At 44.0% G+C, this 18891-nt stretch overlaps 1 protein-coding gene across 1 annotated transcript in view; it reads right to left on the bottom strand.

The window, feature by feature from the left end:
• The window catches only part of LOC115109749 (lisH domain-containing protein ARMC9), a 101199-nt gene that overhangs the window by 39551 nt on the left and 42757 nt on the right, over positions 1-18891 (bottom strand). The window contains 9 exon segments of the mRNA XM_065009511.1: positions 3031-3149; positions 3492-3590; positions 5355-5413; positions 5877-5967; positions 6195-6269; positions 10827-10903; positions 12794-12933; positions 15504-15627; positions 18598-18688. Of these exon segments, the coding sequence (XP_064865583.1) occupies positions 3031-3149; positions 3492-3590; positions 5355-5413; positions 5877-5967; positions 6195-6269; positions 10827-10903; positions 12794-12933; positions 15504-15627; positions 18598-18688 (875 nt within the window).

Here is an 18891-nt window from a genome sequence, read left to right as displayed (position 1 = left end):
TACAGTTTGGCTGGAGTCAGTCATTGGTTACAGTTTGGCTGGAGTCAGTCATTGGTTACAGTTCGGCTGGAGTCATTGGTTACGGTTTGGCTGGAGTCATTGGTTACGGTTTGGCTGGAGTCAGTCATTGGTTACAGTTTGGCTGGAGTCATTGGTTACAGTTTGGCTGGAGTCATTGGTTACAGTTTGGCTGGAGTCATTGGTTACAGTTTGGCTGGAGTCATTGGTTACGGTTTGGCTGGAGTCAGTCATTGGTTACAGTTTGGCTGGAGTCATTGGTTACAGTTTGGCTGGAGTCATTGGTTACGGTTAGGCTGGAGTCATTGGTTACGGTTAGGCTGGAGTCATTGGTTACGGTTTGGCTGGAGTCATTGGTTACGGTTTGGCTGGAGTCATTGGTTACAGTTTGGCTGGAGTCATTGGTTACAGTTTGGCTGGAGTCATTGGTTACAGTTAGGCTGGAGTCATTGGTTACAGTTAGGCTGGAGTCATTGGTTACAGTTAGGCTGGAGTCATTGGTTACAGTTTGGCTGGAGTCAGTCATTGGTTACAGTTAGGCTGGAGTCATTGGTTACAGTTTGGCTGGAGTCATTGGTTACAGTTTGGCTGGAGTCATTGGTTACAGTTTGGCTGGAGTCAGTCATTGGTTACAGTTAGGCTGGAGTCATTGGTTACAGTTTGGCTGGAGTCATTGGTTACAGTTTGGCTGGAGTCAGTCATTGGTTACAGTTAGGCTGGAGTCATTGGTTACAGTTTGGCTGGAGTCATTGGTTACAGTTTGGCTGGAGTCAGTCATTGGTTACAGTTTGGCAGGAGTCATTGGTTACGGTTTGGCTGAAGTCATTGGTTACAGTTACACTGGAGTCATTGGTTACGGTTACGCTGGAGTCATTGGTTACGGTTTGGCTGGAGTCATTGGTTACAGTTAGGCTGGAGTCATTGGTTACAGTTTGTGGCACGACCAGTTATTGAGTGTAAAAGGGGCAATTACTTTTTCACACAGGGGCACTGGGTGCTGTATAACTTTGAAATAAGTAGGGAATTGCTTTATCTAATATAATATTTTGGTTTAAGATCTGATAATTATTCAGCATCAAAAATATGCAAAAGTAGGAAAAAAAAAATTCAGAAAAGGGGGCCAATAGTTTTTTTTACAGCACTGTAGGTGACTTATGAATGTGTCATAAACACTTTGAATGACTTTTAGCATGTCCCTCCCTGGTTGTTGCCTAACATTCCATTGGTCCTCTTTGTATTTTCATGGCCCCTTCTAAGCACTTTCTTAGTTGGTGCCATTCTTTGTACTTTCACTGACAGATAAATGTCAGTCCCATTTTAAACACTTGACTAATTCACTGTTCCTAAAGCAGAGAATACACTTGGCTGGAGCAGTGTACTGGCACTTTGCTGCTATATTTGTTGACCTGTTTTGTCACTGCTATTGGGTCATTCGTTTGTTCTTAGGATGGCCTCATGGAATGCTTAACAAAAGCCCCAAATATGAGTTATCACCTCCGGGTATTTGTCTGACACCACTCTGATGTTCTGAGGGACACCAATACATTAGTTATCCACTGTGGTATTGTCTGACACCACTCTGACGTTCTTAGGGACACCAACACATTAGTTATCCACTGTGGTATTGTCCGACACCACTCTGACGTTCTGAGGGACACCAATACCTTAGTTATCCACTGTGGTATTGTCTGACACCACTGACGTTCTGAGGGACACCAATACCTTAGTTATCCACTGTGGTATCGTCTGACACCACTCTGACGTTCTGAGGGACACCAATACATTAGTTATCCACTGTGGTATTGTCCGACACCACTCTGACGTTCTGAGGCACACCAATACATTAGTTATCCACTGTGGTATTGTCTGACACCACTGACGTTCTGAGGGACACCAATACCTTAGTTATCCACTGTGGTATTGTCTGACACCATTCTGACATTCTGAGGGACACCAATACATTAGTTATCCACTGTGGTATTGTCTGACACCACTCTGACGTTCTGAGGGACACCAATACATTAGTTATCCACTGTGGTATTGTCTGACACCACTCTGACGTTCTGAGGGACACCAATACATTAGTTATCCACTGTGGTATTGTCTGACACCATTCTGATGTTCTGAAGGACACCAATACCTTAGTTATCCACTGTGGTATTGTCTGACACCCCTCTGACGTTCTGAGGGACACCAATACCTTAGTTATCCACTGTGGTATTGTCTAACACCACTCTGACGTTCTGAGGGACACCAATACATTAGTTATCCACTGTCATATTGTCTGACACCAGTCTGACGTTCTGAGGGACACCAATACATTAGTTATCCACTGTGGTATTGTCTGACACCACTCTGACGTTCTGAGGGACACCAATACATTAGTTATCCACTGTGGTATTGTCTGACACCATTCTGACGTTCTGAGGGACACCAATACATTAGTTATCCACTGTGGTATTGTCTGACACCACTCTGACGTTCTGAGAGACACCAATACATTAGTTATCCACTGTGGTATTGTCTGACACCACTCTGACGTTCTGAGGGACACCAATACATTAGTTATCCACTGTGGTATTGTCTGACACCACTGACGTTCTGAGGGACACCAATACATTAGTTATCCACTGTGGTATTGTCTGACACCACTGACGTTCTGAGGGACACCAATACATTAGTTATCCACTGTGGTATTGTCTGACACCACTCTGACGTTCTGAGGGACACCAATACATTAGTTATCCACTGTGGTATTGTCTGACACCACTCTGACGTTCTGAGGGACACCAATACATTAGTTATCCACTGTGGTATTGTCTGACACCACTGACGTTCTGAGGGACACCAAAACATTATGCTGTAACTCCCTATTCACTGGGTACTGGCAAATACTGTATTGACCACGGGGTCGACAGCATCCGATACTAAGAGCCTCTAGTCCAGAATGCATTGCTCCATGTTGTGCGTATACAGTATATGTATGTGTGTGTGTGTGTGTGTACTACTTGCATGATGTGTGTGTTTCGGTGGGAGATGGGGGTCACGGGTCGCTGCAGGGGTTCATCGACACTCCGTCCAAGAGGAGCTGCCGATCTCCTCTTCACCCTCGTCGCCATGTTGGTCATGATCTGGACACACACACACACACACACAATTAAAATCACACGCCAACGGCATTGTGCCAAACACACATCATGTTCCCACAGGACAATAACTGGTCCCAGATCTGTTCAGTGTGTGTGTGTGTGTGTGTGTGTGTGTGTGTGTGTGTGTGTGTGTGTGTCTGTGTGTGTGTGTATGTCTGTGTGTATGTGTGTGTGTATGTGTGTGTGTGTGTGTGTCTGTGTGTGTGTGTGTCTGTGTGTGTGTGTCTGTGTGTGTGTGTGTGTGTGTGTGTGTGTGTGTGTGTGTGTGTGTGTGTGTGTGTGTGTGTGTGTGTGTGTGTGTGTGTGTGTGTGTGTGTCTCTCACCCCCAGGTACTCTGTGGTCAGTAGTGTCTCTCCGGACAACTCTCTGGGCTGCAGCTGAAGCACTTCCTCTTTATCAAGGTCCGTCTCTATCGCGTCTTCCTGTTAACAAACACAGGACATTTTACTCATTTTACTGAAGAGAACAGGAATTGATCCCAACCCTGATAGAGCCACACCAGGGTTGTGTTCATTTAGCACCAAACGTAAGAAAACAGACTGAAACAGGGGCAGACTACCTGGACTAGTCCAATAAGAGACCGTCATTATAATTTTTTACGTTGCCAAACGCTTTCTGTTGCATGCCCTAATGAATATGAAAGCATGACATAAGATTGTACTGGGAGAGGAGTGAAGTCTGTGAGATAGCTGTGAGACCATGGAGAGAGGAATGAAGTCTGTGAGATTGCTGTGAGACCATGGAGAGAGGAGTGAAGTCTGTGAGATAGCTGTGAGACCATGGAGAGAGGAATGAAGTCTGTGAGATTGCTGTGAGACCATGGAGAGAGGAGTGAAGTCTGTGAGATAGCTGTGAGACCATGGAGAGAGGAGTGAAGTCTGTGAGATTGCTGTGAGACCATGGAGAGAGGAGTGAAGTCTGTGAGATAGCTGTGAGACCATGGAGAGAGGAGTGAAGTCTGTGAGATAGCTGTGAGACCATGGAGAGAGGAGTGAAGTCTGTGAGATAGCTGTGAGACCATGGAGAGAGGAGTGAAGTCTGTGAGATAGCTGTGAGACCATGGAGAGAGGAGTGAAGTCTGTGAGATTGCTGTGAGACCATGGAGAGAGAAGTGAAGTCTGTGAGATAGCTGTGAGACCATGGAGAGAGAAGTGAAGTCTGTGAGATAGCTGTGAGACCATGGAGAGAGGAGTGAAGTCTGTGAGATAGCTGTGAGACCATGGAGAGAGAAGTGAAGTCTGTGAGATAGCTGTGAGACCATGGAGAGAGGAGTGAAGTCTGTGAGATAGCTGTGAGACCATGGAGAGAGGAGTGAAGTCTGTGAGATAGCTGTGAGACCATGGAGAGAGGAGTGAAGTCTGTGAGATAGCTGTGAGACCATGGAGAGAGGAGTGAAGTCTGTGAGATAGCTGTGAGACCATGGAGAGAGGAGTGAAGTCTGTGAGATTGCTGTGAGACCATGGAGAGAGAAGTGAAGTCTGTGAGATAGCTGTGAGACCATGGAGAGAGAAGTGAAGTCTGTGAGATAGCTGTGAGACCATGGAGAGAGGAGTGAAGTCTGTGAGATAGCTGTGAGACCATGGAGAGAGAAGTGAAGTCTGTGAGATAGCTGTGAGACCATGGAGAGAGGAGTGAAGTCTGTGAGATAGCTGTGAGACCATGGAGAGAGAAGTGAAGTCTGTGAGATAGCTGTGAGACCATGGAGAGAGAAGTGAAGTCTGTGAGATAGCTGTGAGACCATGGAGAGAGAAGTGAAGTCTGTGAGATAGCTGTGAGACCATGGAGAGAGAAGTGAAGTCTGTGAGATAGCTGTGAGACCATGGAGAGAGAAGTGAAGTCTTTGCAAATAAATTCATAAAAAATCCTACAATGTGATTTTCTGGATTTTTTTTCCTCATGTTGTCTGTCATAGTTGAAGTGTACCTATGATGAACATTACAGGCCTCTCTCATCTTTTTAAAGTGGGAGAACTTGCACAATTGGCTGACTAAATACTTTTTTGCCCCACTGTATGTATGTACGTATGTATGTGTGTGTGTGTGTGTGTGTGTGTGTGTTTGTTTGTATGTATGTATGTCCCATCTGTGGAGGAGTGTCTAGCGGACAGAGGCGATGCGTCTTTGGACATTTGCTTGTGTGTCCAGAACATGATCAACATGGCAACGAGGGTGAGATGACGAGCTTACCTCATCATCGTCATCCTCCTCTTCGTCATCAGACTCTGGTCCCTCTTCAGTCTCCTCCCCTGGTTAGAAAAGAGACACGTCAGGTCAGCTCACAAAGGTGAGAGGTCAAATAGAGCATGAAGAAACCACAGCTTGTACATACAGTGGCCTCCAGCAGAACAGTGTACGTAGGTGGGATTGTGTATACTTAAGCAATAAGGCACAAGGGGGTGTCTCTCTCAGTACTGAATATCCACAACAATATTTTTCATACATTTGCAAAAACTTCTAAAAAACAGTTTTTGCTTTGTCATTGTGGAGTATTGTGTGTAAATTGATGAGGGGATTTTTTTTATTTATTTTTAGAATAAGGCTAGAATTAAAAATATGGAAAATATGAATGGGTGTACATGCAATTCCAAATGCATATATTGTGTATATTGTGCTGATGCGTGTCAATATGTGCGAATGCAGGGCTGTGTGCATACATGATGAAATGGACTACTTCTATGGGTCGATACCTCTGTCGTGTGTGTGACTGACCTGAGTTGAGCTGTTTGATAATAAACTCAATCTGCCTGTTGAGCTCCGGGTTCTCCTCTTTACTGTAGCAGTGAAGGATCTCCTCCATACTCTGCACACACACACACACACACACACACACACACACACACACACACACACACACACACACTTTTTGTAATTTAGCAGATGCTGTTATCCAGAGTGACTTACAGTAGTGAGTGCATGCACGCACGCACACACACACACACACACGCACGCACACACACACACACACGCACACACACACACACACACACACACACACACACACACACACACACACACACACACACTAACCATCTCCTTGGCTTCCTCTCGCACTGCAGGAATACACAGGATGCTATAAAGGGTTCCGTTCACGTACGGCCGAATCTGTAAAAACATACACAAGCCTGTAAAGTACACGTTTACGTACGGCCGAATGTGTAAAAACATACACAAGCCTGTAAAGTACACGTTCACGTACGGCCGAATCTGTAAAAACATACACAAGCCTGTAAAGTACACGTTCACGTACGGCCGAATGTGTAAAAACATACACAAGCCTGTCAAGTACACGTACGGCCGAATCTGTAAAAACATACACAGGCCTGTAAAGTACACGTACGGCCGAATCTGTAAAAACATACACAAGCCTGTAAAGTACACGTTCACGTACGGCTGCAGAACTTGCTTACAGGAGTGTGGTGCCAAAAAAGCAGAGCATCTCTTAATTACAGACAGACCTCTCCCCATCTTTATAACTTTTGCTTGTTTGATGGCTCTGCGGAGGTCGTAGCGGGACTTGTTGTACTTGTTCCTGTCTTCAGCCGTAGCCTCAGGGTTTGTCTGCGTTAGCTCTGTGTGCGGTAACCCTGTCCCTTTATCTTAGCACCAACCTCTTGTGTTAATCCAGGGCTTTTGATTGGGGAAGCAGCGAATCTTGACTGTGGGGACAACGTCGCCAATGCATTTCCTTATGAAGCCGGTGACGGAGTTGGTTAGCTCATCAATGCTATCGACGCTAGCAAAGCAGTCTTGTAGCATAGCCTCCGATACTTAGGACCATTTCTCAACTGAACACAGCACGGGTACTTCCTGATTACGTTTCTGCTTGTAAACAGGAAGCAGGACTATAGGGTCATGATCTGATTTTCTGAAGGGGGGCTTGTATGCTTGCTTGTGGGTAGAGTATAAGTGGTCTAGGACTCTATCGCCCCCTAGTGGTGAAGGATAAGTGTTGATGGAAGTTGGGCATCACATGTCTTAATGACGCAGAATTAAAATCACAGGCAACCAGGAAAGCAGCCACCTGGTTTCCGGCTTGTTTATAGCCTCGTACATTAAGTACCAGCTTGTTGTTTTTATTGTCCTGAGGTGGAACATATACAGCAGACACGATAACAGGTCGACCATTTGACCATCAGGTATTCCAAGATGGGTGAACAATAGGTCGAGAAATCCACTGCGCAAGAGTCAGCACACCATTTGCTGTTGATGACGAGAGGCATACCCCTCCCCCTCTCGATTTCCCTCAACCCAATGTCCTGTCTGCTCGGTGAATGAAGAATCCATCAAGTTGGATAGCAAATCAAATCAAATTTATTTATATAGCCCTTCGTACATCAGCTGATATCTCAAAGTGCTGTACAGAAACCCAGCCTAAAACTCCAAACAGCAAGCAATGCAGGTGTAGAAGCACGGTGGCTAGGAAAAACTCCCTAGAAAGGCCAAAACCTAGGAAGAAACCTAGAGAGGAACCAGGCTATGTGGGGTGGCCAGTCCTCTTCTGGCTGTGCCGGGTGGAGATTACAACAGAACATGGCCAAGATGTTCAAATGTTCATAGATGACCAGCATGTTCCAATAATAATAAGGCAGAACAGTTGAAACTGGAGCAGCAGCACGGCCAGGTGGACTGGGGACAGCAAGGAGTCATCATGTCAGGTAGTCCTGAGGCATGGTCCTAGCAAACATATAGCCATGTTTCAGAAAAGCAGAGAATATTGCAGTTACAAGAATCCCTTTGATAACAAATCTGTGGTCGGAGGTCATTCATGTTATTACCAAGAGACTGTACATTGGCAAATAGAATGTAGATGAAGAGGTGGCCGGTTTTCCCTTTGCCTTAATCTTGTCAGGACTTCCTGCCTCTTTATCGGCGGCGTTTCCTCTTGGATAGCCCGAGAATTTGATCAGAATTACGCAAAGAGCCCAGGGCAGATGAGTCTAAGTTTAAGCCACAATTGAGGTTAGTAACTGCCGATCTGATGTTCAAAAGTTCTTATTGATCATAATAATCATAGGGGATACATAAAAGCAAAGTTGGAGCAGAGCTCACAAGACGGCAGCAATAGAGTAGGCTTGGGGGATATACCGTATACCAAGGTATTTGGAAATAACCACGGGATGGTTTTTTAATACCATTCAATTTATTTGAAGTTTTTCCCAATACATTTTTATATTTGTAACTATTTTTTAAGTAAATACCTGCAGTTAACTTGTGCAATGTGTTAGAAGATAAAGCAGATCGCCTTCTAATTTCATCTGTCACGTTATTTTACGTTATGAAGCTTACCGCAGTTCCCCAGAACATTTGAGCCAGTCATGTGTTTGTTTGTAAATAGCACAATGGGAGAAAGCTGTGTATTTTAAGGGGTCGTGTTTTATATTGAAAGTCAACAGTATTTTTTTTTGCTTCAATAGAGAGTGATCAGGGACGTGCAACTATAGTTTTCCTTCACAGAAAATACATTAGTGCAACACATTCAGACAGGAAATAGCTTAATTTTCATCAGATGACAACAGAAGTGCTATGCTATTTTGTCACAGCTGCTCCTGCTATGCCCTCTGGTGTTCATCCGGTGTCTTCTTGACCTGCAGTTACTCCCCCTGTACACACTCTCTCTCTCCCTCTCTGTGTGATTGTGTGGTTGGAGACAAGTGTGCTGGAGTCAGAGCAGATCCCTACCAGCTGCAACTCGTTCCATAATAAAGACCTCTACAAATACTCAGTCCTGCCACTTCCACTCTGCCAGATTGTAATCTCTGCTCAGTCAGTTCATGATTCTAGCCATTTATGATTATTCAAGATCATGTTACTCTGCTGTGCCTGTTTCCCTGCCTGACACCGTTTATCCTCTCATTGCAGTTACCTCTCTATCTCTGTCTCCTGTTCCACATCTCACCACCCAGCTACCTTGCTCTGGATTTTACTCACCACCACTACCTTGGATTCCCATCAGGACCTGTTTACACTGTTCTACTCAGCTAACTCCAACCTCACTCTCCACATCTCACCACCACTACCTTGGATTCCTCTCAGGGCCTGTTTACCCTGTTCTACTCAGACAACTCCAACCTCAGTCTCCACATCTCACCACCACTACCTTGGATTCCCCTCAGGACCTGTTCTACTCAGCCAACTCCAACCTCGGTCTCCACATCTGTTTTTTCTGCAACTCATCCAAGCTTCCCTGGATCTGCACTCCATATCTCTCTGTGTAACAATATATATTTGGATTAATTCATCCTTGTTTCCTCATCTGGAATTTCTGCTCTTGGGTTCCCCTGTGTCGCTCCGCTTAACATATTTGGCTGGCAGCCACACAAGTAAATGAGCTTACAATGAAAAAGCAAGGTATTTTTTTTCAAAAACGATGCATGGCCATCATATTGCTAATGTTTATCATAGAAAAAAATGTAGCCAGCTACATTTCCTAATGTTTGGCTTATAGTTAATCTTGCATTTTACAAGAGAAATGCAGGCTGGCTACACCTTCAAAAGTACCAGAGAAAAGTAGCTACACATCAGTCAGAGCGCTGTCTACTGATAGAGTTCCCTTTTGTGAATTCTCATCTGAGTGGAAAAGTGCAACTGAAGCACAATATTAGTCTGATGTCGAGAAGAAGTTACAATAACAAGACCTTTACATCTGTGTTTACAAAACGCATGAAGAGATTTCTAAAGCTTTTTATATATTTTTTTCTGTGTGTGAAAAATGAATAATTCTGAGTTAACGCAGAGGACGCTACGTTTAACTTGCTAGTTATCTAAGTAAATTGCTGAATTAATAAGGTGACAGGACATCATATTGTGTAAGTTTTCTGCCGTGTTTGAGAAGTCAAAGCCCATTGGATGAGTTATCCGTACAGCTGCCACTAGTATCTTTTGATTTCCTTGAGTTTTTTTGCCGCTCTTTTCTCAGCCGTCTGCTCCTCCCCCCTCTTCTCCAAGCAGACAGGCCCGTTGCCCTATCGACTCCAGATTCCACACAGACAGTGTGTAACCATGCTGCTTCAGAGACAGTACTGATCTTACTTTAGACAAGCATGCGTCAAAACTTGGTTCATTTGCACAATGTCGCTCGTTCACATTCACTCGGAAATGTCCAAACTCACCAAAAATGACATTCGGTAGCTCCTACCTATATATGTATAACTTTATGAGCTGGACTGCCTGTCTTTGCAATTTGTTAGCATATGTCGCTAGCAGCCTCCATGGAAATTCATTATTACCTGTGCTAATTTCGTTAGCATACTGGTAACAGACGTTAAAAATTATGAATTCTGCATTAACGCGGACCCTAAATTTATATTTGCTAGTTAACTAAGCAAATTACTGAATTAATAAGGTGTTTTTGGCACCCCCTTGTGTACTAAGGCAGTAATACAGTACATCCCGGGATGAGTGAAGGACTGTATGAGATATGAACATCTGGATACAGCTCAACCCTACCATACAGTATGCCACCATCACGCCAGCAAGCAGATTAGTGATCAACTGGGACTGGTGCAGATTAACAGATTTACAGATTAACCTCTCTCTGTGTGTGTGTTTTATATGTGAGTAGTTTGTGTACATTCACAACTGCGGGTGTCTGTCTGTGTGTGTGTGGGTGTGTAAGTGCATGTGTGTGTCCATGAAAGTGTGTGTGTGTGTGTGTGTTACCTCGTGGTTCTCGTGTCCCAGAAGGTCAGTCAGAACCTTCAGCACGTATTTAGGGTTCTCAGCACACTTCCTCTTACCTGGAACAAAAAGACAAGTCATGACAACAGAGATACGGGTTAGGGTTAGATACGGGTCTGAAAGAACAAGAAGATAAGTAATCATGACAGAGATACGGGTTATGGTTAGATACGGGTCTGAAAGAACAAGAAGATGAGTAATCATGACAGAGATACGGGTTATGGTTCGATACGGGTCTGAAAGAACAAGAAGATAAGTAATCATGACAGAGATACGGGTTATGGTTCGATACGGGTCTGAAAGAACAAGAAGATGAGTAATCATGACAGAGATATGGGTTATGGTTAGATACGGGTCTGAAAGAACAAGAAGATGAGTAATCATGACAGAGATACGGGTTAGGGTTAGATACGGGTCTGAAAGAACAAGAAGATGAGTAATCATGACAGAGATACGGGTTATGGTTAGATACGGGTCTGAAAGAACAAGAAGATAAGTAATCATGACAGAGATACGGGTTATGGTTAGATACGGGTCTGAAAGAACAAGAAGCTTTCATTCTGCTCTCCCCATCTAACTCAATTTGATTTGAATCAATCCCTTCAATGGGCATTTAATATTAGACCCAGGGCCAGAAGTCTATACAAGGCCTAGGGACAATGTATTTTATGTAACCCTTATTCTACCAGGTAAATTGACTGAGAACACATTCTCATTTACAACAACGACGTGGGGAATAGTTACAGGGGAGAGGAAGGGGGATTAATGAGCCACTTGTAAACTGGGGATGATTAGGTGGTCGTGATGGTATGAAGGCCAGATTGAGAATTTAGCCAGGACACCAGTGTTAACACACCTACTCTTACAATAAGTGCCATGGGATCTTTAGTGACCACAGAGAGCCAGGACACCCGTTTAACGTCCCATCTGAAAGACGGCACCCTACACAGGGCAGTGTCCCTAATTACTGCCCTGGGGGCATTGGGATAAAAAAAAAATAGACCAGAGGAAAGAGTGCCCCCTACTGGCCCTCCAACAGCATCTGGTCTCCCATCCAGGGACCAACCCTGCTTAGCTTCATAAGCAAGACAGCAGTGGGATGCAGGTTGGTATGCGAAGACACTCCTTTGATGAGTCGTGAGTAGAAGTAAATGGTCCTGTGTGGCTCAATTGGTAGAGCATGGACTCTTGCAACCCCAAGGTGTAGTGGGTTTGATTTCTGCTTTGGGGCCAACCATAGTACGGGTCCCATACGGAAAAATGAATGGACGTATAACTGTAAATGGATTTTTGATAAAAGCCTCTGCTGAATGTCAGATAATATGATGTTTATTGTAATAGGTCATTTGAGATCTAACTAGCTAACTCATTCTAATTCTGTGGGAGATAGAGGGAAGGGATCACTGCCCATACCTAACTCTTTAGCCAAGGTGCATGAATGAAAGAGATGCACCAGTATTTTTGTATACGTTTTACCCAGTAGTACTGAGCCAAAAGTGGTCCCCGAATATGGCGTACCATTATGATGTGCAGCTTGCTAGATGTCACCGAAATGGTGAGAGGCTGAAGCTCATTGGCTAGTCTTCGAATAGCTAGGAACTCATTGGCTGGCCCAAATTGGGGGAAAATGTAAGGATGATGTAACTGATGTGGACTGTGTTAGTGTTCCCTGTATAGGTGGTGTGGGAGCCCACGTCCCAAAATACTTTTGGTTTCAACTGAGGGCCTGTTTATTGTTTTGGGTGCTTTAGTGCTTTGGGTGCTTTAGTGCTTTTGGGTGGAAAATAATCGGAGGGAAACACTGGACTGAGGGAAATGTAGCCTGATCCCAGATCTGTTTTGGCACAAATAGATCTGGGACCAGGCTAATGGACTGTGCCATCAGGTGGATGTCGTACTAGGTATGGGTGGTACCAGGTGATGAGTGGTACCAGGTGATGATAGGCTACCTCTGGTGCGTAGACATAGGTTCATGAGCAGGGCCACAGCGTACTCCAGAGTGTAGTCAGACAGACAGTCAGAGTCCTGCAGCTCATCTACCAGCCAGTCAATGAGACCGTCCTCTATCATGGCTGACTGCTGGCTCCTCCTAGAGCGCGCACACACACACACACACACACACACACACACACGCATATAAAAACACACCGGCGCTTGCACGCACACACATGGATGTGTACACAAAACTCACATGTTTGCACGCACAAACAGACGCACATATGCAGACGCACAGAAACAGGCAAACAGAGAGGAACAAAGACAACAGGGTTAGGCCCGGACACCACTAGGTGTTGCACAACGAGCAAACAGAAAGAAACACAGCCCACGGGGTTAGACCGGGAAACCACTAGCTGTTGACATTTTTTTTTGCCTTTATAAGCTTGTGTTTCAAACCAATAGTTTTCTGATTAACAAAATCTCACATTCTCTAGTCTACTAGGGCTGATTGTGGATAGTTAACCAGAGTGGTAGTGTGACTGTGGATGCAGAGTGGTAGTGTAACTGTGGATACAGAGCGGTAGTGTGACTGTGGATACAGAGCGGTAGTGTGACTGTGGATACAGAGCGGTAGTGTGACTGTGGATACAGAGCGGTAGTGTGACTGTGGATACAGAGCGGTAGTGTGACTGTGGATGCAGAGCGGTAGTGTGACTGTGGATGCAGAGCGGTAGTGTGACTGTGGATGCAGAGCGGTAGTGTGACTGTGGATGCAGAGCGGTAGTGTGACTGTGGATGCAGAGCGGTAGTGTGACTGTGGATGCAGAGCGCTAGTGTGACTGTGGATGCAGAGCGGTAGTGTGACTGTGGATGCAGAGCGGTAGTGTGACTGTGGATGCAGAGCGGTAGTGTGACTGTGGATGCAGAGCGGTAGTGTGACTGTGGATGCAGAGCGGTAGTGTGACTGTGGATACAGAGTGGTAGTGTGACTGGATGCAGAACGGTAGTGTGACTGTGGATACAGAGCGGTAGTGTGACTGTGGATACAGAGCGGTAGTGTGACTGTGGATACAGAGCGGTAGTGTGACTGTGGATACAGAGTGGTAGTGTGACTGTGGATGCAGAGTGGTAGTGTAACTGGATGCAGAGTGGTAGTGTGACTGTGGATACAGAGCGGTAGTGTGACTGTGGATACAGAGCGGTAGTGTGACTGTGGATACAGAGCGGTAGTGTGACTGTGGATACAGAGCGGTAGTGTGACTGTGGATACAGAGCGGTAGTGTGACTGTGGATGCAGAGCGGTAGTGTGACTGTGGATGCAGAGCGGTAGTGTGACTGTGGATGCAGAGCGGTAGTGTGACTGTGGATGCAGAGCGGTAGTGTGACTGTGGATGCAGAGCGGTAGTGTGACTGTGGATACAGAGCGGTAGTGTGACTGTGGATACAGAGCGGTAGTGTGACTGTGGATACAGAGCGGTAGTGTGACTGTGGATACAGAGCGGTAGTGTGACTGTGGATACAGAGCGGTAGTGTGACTGTGGATGCAGAGCGGTAGTGTGACTGTGGAGTGACTGTGGATACAGAGCGGTAGTGTGACTGTGGATACAGAGCGGTAGTGTGACTGTGGATACAGAGCAGTAGTGTGACTGTGGATACAGAGCAGTAGTGTGACTGTGGATGCAGAGCGGTAGGTAGTATGCCTGGTATAAGATTGTCATATCATAATATAGGTTAGTATAATTCAACACCACACCAGGATGCTAAACAATACAGCACAATAACATAGAGGTTAGCGGTCCAAATGGTGTGTATGTGTGTGTGTGTGTGTGTGTGTGTGTGTGTGTGTGCATGCACACGTGTGAGGAAGTGAGTGGGAGTGGGTTTGAGGAAGTGAGTGAATGAGAGTGTGTTTGAGGAAGTGAGTGTGTAGGAGTGTGTTTGAGGAAGTGAGTGAATGAAAGTGTGTTTGAGGAAGTGAGTGAATGAGAGTGTGTTTGAGGAAGTGAGTGTGTAGGAGTGTGTTTGAGGAAGTGAGTGAATGCGAGTGTGTTTGAGGAAGTGAGTGTGTAGGAGTGTGTTTGAGGAAGTGAGTGTGTAGGAGTGTCTTTGAGGAAGTGAGTAAGTGGGAGTGTGTTTGAGGAAGTGAGTAAGTGGGAGTGTGTTTGAGGAAGTGAGTAAGTGGGAGTGTGTTTGAGGAAGTGAGTAAGTGGGAGTGTGTTTGAGGAAGTGAGTGTGTAGGAGTGTGTTTGAGGAAGTGAGTGAGTGAGAGTGTGTTTGAGGAAGTGAGTGAATGAGTGTGTTTGAGGAAGTGAGTGTGTAGGAGTGTGTTTGAGGAAGTGAGTGTGTAGGAGTGTGTTTGAGGAAGTGAGTGTGTAGGAGTGTGTTTGAGGAAGTGAGTGAATGAGAGTGTGTTTGAGGAAGTGAGTGTGTAGGAGTGAGTTTGAGGAAGTGAGTGTGTAGGAGTGTGTTTGAGGAAGTGAGTGTGTAGGAGTGTGTTTGAGGAAGTGAGTGAGTGAGAGTGTGTTTTGAGGAAGTGAGTGAATGAGAGTGTGTTTTGAGGAAGTGAGTGAATGAGAGTGTGTTTTGAGGAAGTGAGTGGGAGTTTGTTTCAGGAAGTGAGTGGGAGTGTTTTTGAGGAAGTGAGTGGGAGTTTGTTTCAGGAAGTGAGTGGGAATGTTTTTCAGGAAGTGAGTGGGAGTGTGTTTCAGGAAGTGAGTGTACCTGAGGCTGAGTTTCTGCAGGGCTCCCAGGACATTCTCTCTGCTCACAGAGTCCTTCTCCTCTGTCCTTAGAGACTCAATGAGCAGCCTCAACAAAGACGGGACCTGGGACAGGTACACACGACCTGGAACACAACATACACACACACAACACAACCAGGGGTCACCACCATCGTCCGAGGATTATAGCCTGGAATCCATGCTTCAAAATCACCATTTGCTTCATGGTGAAATCCCTGAGCAGTTTCCTTCCTCTCCGGCAACTGAGTTAGGAAGGACACCTGTATATCTCCACCTGTTGTATTCGGCATTTGTGACAAATAACATTTGACTTAATTTGATGTTTGTAGTGACTGGGTGTACACATCTATCAATCGGTGCCCTTTAAAAAAATATATTTAAAAAACAATTCCAGGGGGTGGATCAGCTTTAATATTGCAGATAGATTGTTGCTTCCATCAATGTAATTGTCTGCATAATTTCCAATCCTCCATATATTTTTGTGGTAAAAAAAAATATATATATATATATATATGTATACACACACACATACCCATATGCATACATATAAATACATATAAATGAATATAAATATATACAAATATATACACACATGTATACATACATACATACATACATACATACGCGCACACACACACACACACACACACACACACACACACACACACACAGTTGAAGTCGGAAGTTTACACACACTAAGGTATGACTAATCAAAACTCGATTTTCAACCACTCCACAAATTTCTTGTCAACAAACTATAGTTTTGGCAAGTCGGTTAGGACATCTACTTAGTGCATGACACAAGTCATTTTTCCAACAATTGATTACAGACAGATTATTTCACTTATAATTCACTGTATCACAATTCCAGTGGGTCAGAAGTTTACATACACTAAGTTGACTGTGCCTTTAAAAAGCTTGAAAAATTCCAGAAAATTATGTCATTGTTTTAGAAGTTTCTGATCATTTGAGTCAATTGGAGGTGTACCTGTGGATGTATTTCAAGGCCTACCTTCAAACTCAGTGCCTCTTTGCTTGACATCATGGGAAAATCTAAAGAAATCAGCCAAGACCTCAGAAAAAAAGTAGACTTCCACAAGTCTGGTTAATCCTTGGGAGCAATTTCCAAATGCCTGAAGGTACAATGTTCATCTGTACAAACAATAGTACACAAGTAAAAACACCATGGGACCACGGAGCTGTCATACCACTCAGGAAGGAGACGCATTCTGTCTCCTAGAGATTAACGTACTTTGGTGCGAAAAGTGCAAATCAATCGCAGAACAACAGCAAAAGACCTTGTGAAGATGCTGGAGGAAACAGGTACAAAAGTATCTATATCCACAGTAAAACGAGTCCTATATCAACATAACCTGAAAGGCCGCTCAGCAAGGAAGAAGCCACTGCTCCAAAACCAGCATAAAAAGGCCAGACTACGGTTTGCAACTGCACATGGGGACAAAGATTGTACTACTTGGAGAAATGTCCTCTGGTCTGATGACAGAAAAATAGAACTGTTTGGCCATAATGACCATCGTTATGTTTGGAGGAAAAAGGGGGAGGCTTGCAAGCCGGAGAACACCATCCCAACCGTGAAGCACGGGGGTGGCAGCATCATGTTGTGGGGGTGCTTTACTGCAGGAGGGACTGGTGCACTTCACAAAATAGAAGGGAACATGAGGGAAGAAAATGATGTGGATATATTGAAGCAACATCTCAAGACATCAGTCAGGAAGTTAAAACTTGGTCGCAAATGGGTCTTCCAAATGGACAATGACCCCAAGCATCCTTCCAAAGTTGTGGGAAAATGGCTTAAGGACAACAAAGTCAAGGTATTGGAGTGGCCATCACAAAGCCCTGACCTCAATCCAGTAGATAATGTGTGGGCAGTACTGAAAAAGCGTGGACGAGCAAGGAGGCTTACAAAACTAACTCAGTTACACCAGCTCTGTTAGGAGGAATGGGCCAAAATTCACTCAACTTACTGTGGGAAGCTTGTGGAAGGCTACCCGAAACGTTTGACCCAAGATAAACAATTTAAAGGAAATGCTACCAAATACTAATTGAGTGTATGTAAACTTCTGACCCACTGGGAATGTGATTAAATAAATAAAAGCTGAAATAAATAATTCTCTCTACTATTATTCAGACATTTCACATTCTTAAATCAACTGTATGCACATACATACAAACATATATACACACATATACATACATTCATACATACATACAAATATAAATACACATAAATATAGATATATATACATACATATATATATATATATACACACACACACACACACATATATATATACACACACACACACATACATATATATATACACACACACACACACACACACACACATATATATATATACACACATACATATATATATATACACACATACACACACACTTTAAAAAAAAATATATATACCTGTATTATTCCCTGCAAACCCTACCATCCCTCCCCTAATTGGAGTAAACTAATAAACAATAACACTCAGGCTTCTACCTTCAATTTATACACATTTTACAGACACAATCTATTTTACAATAGTTATATTTAGTTTGTTTTTAGTCTTGGCCTTCTATTTCTGATGTCCATCCAGTTTGATTTATATTTGTAACTGTGCTATTTCACAACATTTCTGAACCAATATACATTTTAAAGACACCCATATGTTTTACATGGTTTATCTTGTTATTAGTCCCTCCCTTCAGCTCTATTCAACCCCTCCCATCTTGCTCTTAACACCATCTATCTAATTGGTGCCCTTCTTTACGAGATGTTGAAAAACCTTGCCATAATTTTGCTATAACAAAGACGTTGAATACTTATTGACACAAGACATTTCAGCTTTTCATTTCTAGTTAATTGCAAAAAAATGTATACAAACAAAATTCCACTTTGACATTATGGGGCATTGTCTTTAGATCAGTGACACAAAATCTGAATTGAATCCATTTTAAATTCATGCTGTAACAACACAATTTTGAAAAAGTCAAGGGATGTGAATACTGTATGAAGGCACTGTATACTACAACACATTAAATAACATATGACTTACCCTCTGCGAGGGAAGCGAAAGCATTGATGAGACGAGCCATGTACTGCCTGACCATCTCGTTCTTCGACCTCATCAAGAGGAGCACAGGTTTCTGTAAAACATATTCCAACGCAGATTTCTTTTCATGGGAAATCCACTGGGAGATTCGGTATAATGGACAACGGACCATGAATGGTTAACTGTTTCACATGCAAGTTACTGTACATAGTCTAACATCTATTGTTTCCCATAGGCAATTTGAAAAACACTACTGTGGGTTTGTATCTGGTTGGCAAAAGAGAACCATCGTCCTCT

This window comes from Oncorhynchus nerka, linkage group LG25 (assembly GCF_034236695.1).
Source record: "Oncorhynchus nerka isolate Pitt River linkage group LG25, Oner_Uvic_2.0, whole genome shotgun sequence".
Taxonomy (NCBI): Eukaryota; Metazoa; Chordata; class Actinopteri; order Salmoniformes; family Salmonidae; genus Oncorhynchus; species Oncorhynchus nerka.
The sequence above is the reverse complement of the archived record's forward strand: the minus strand, read 5'-3'. Positions and strand labels throughout refer to the sequence as shown.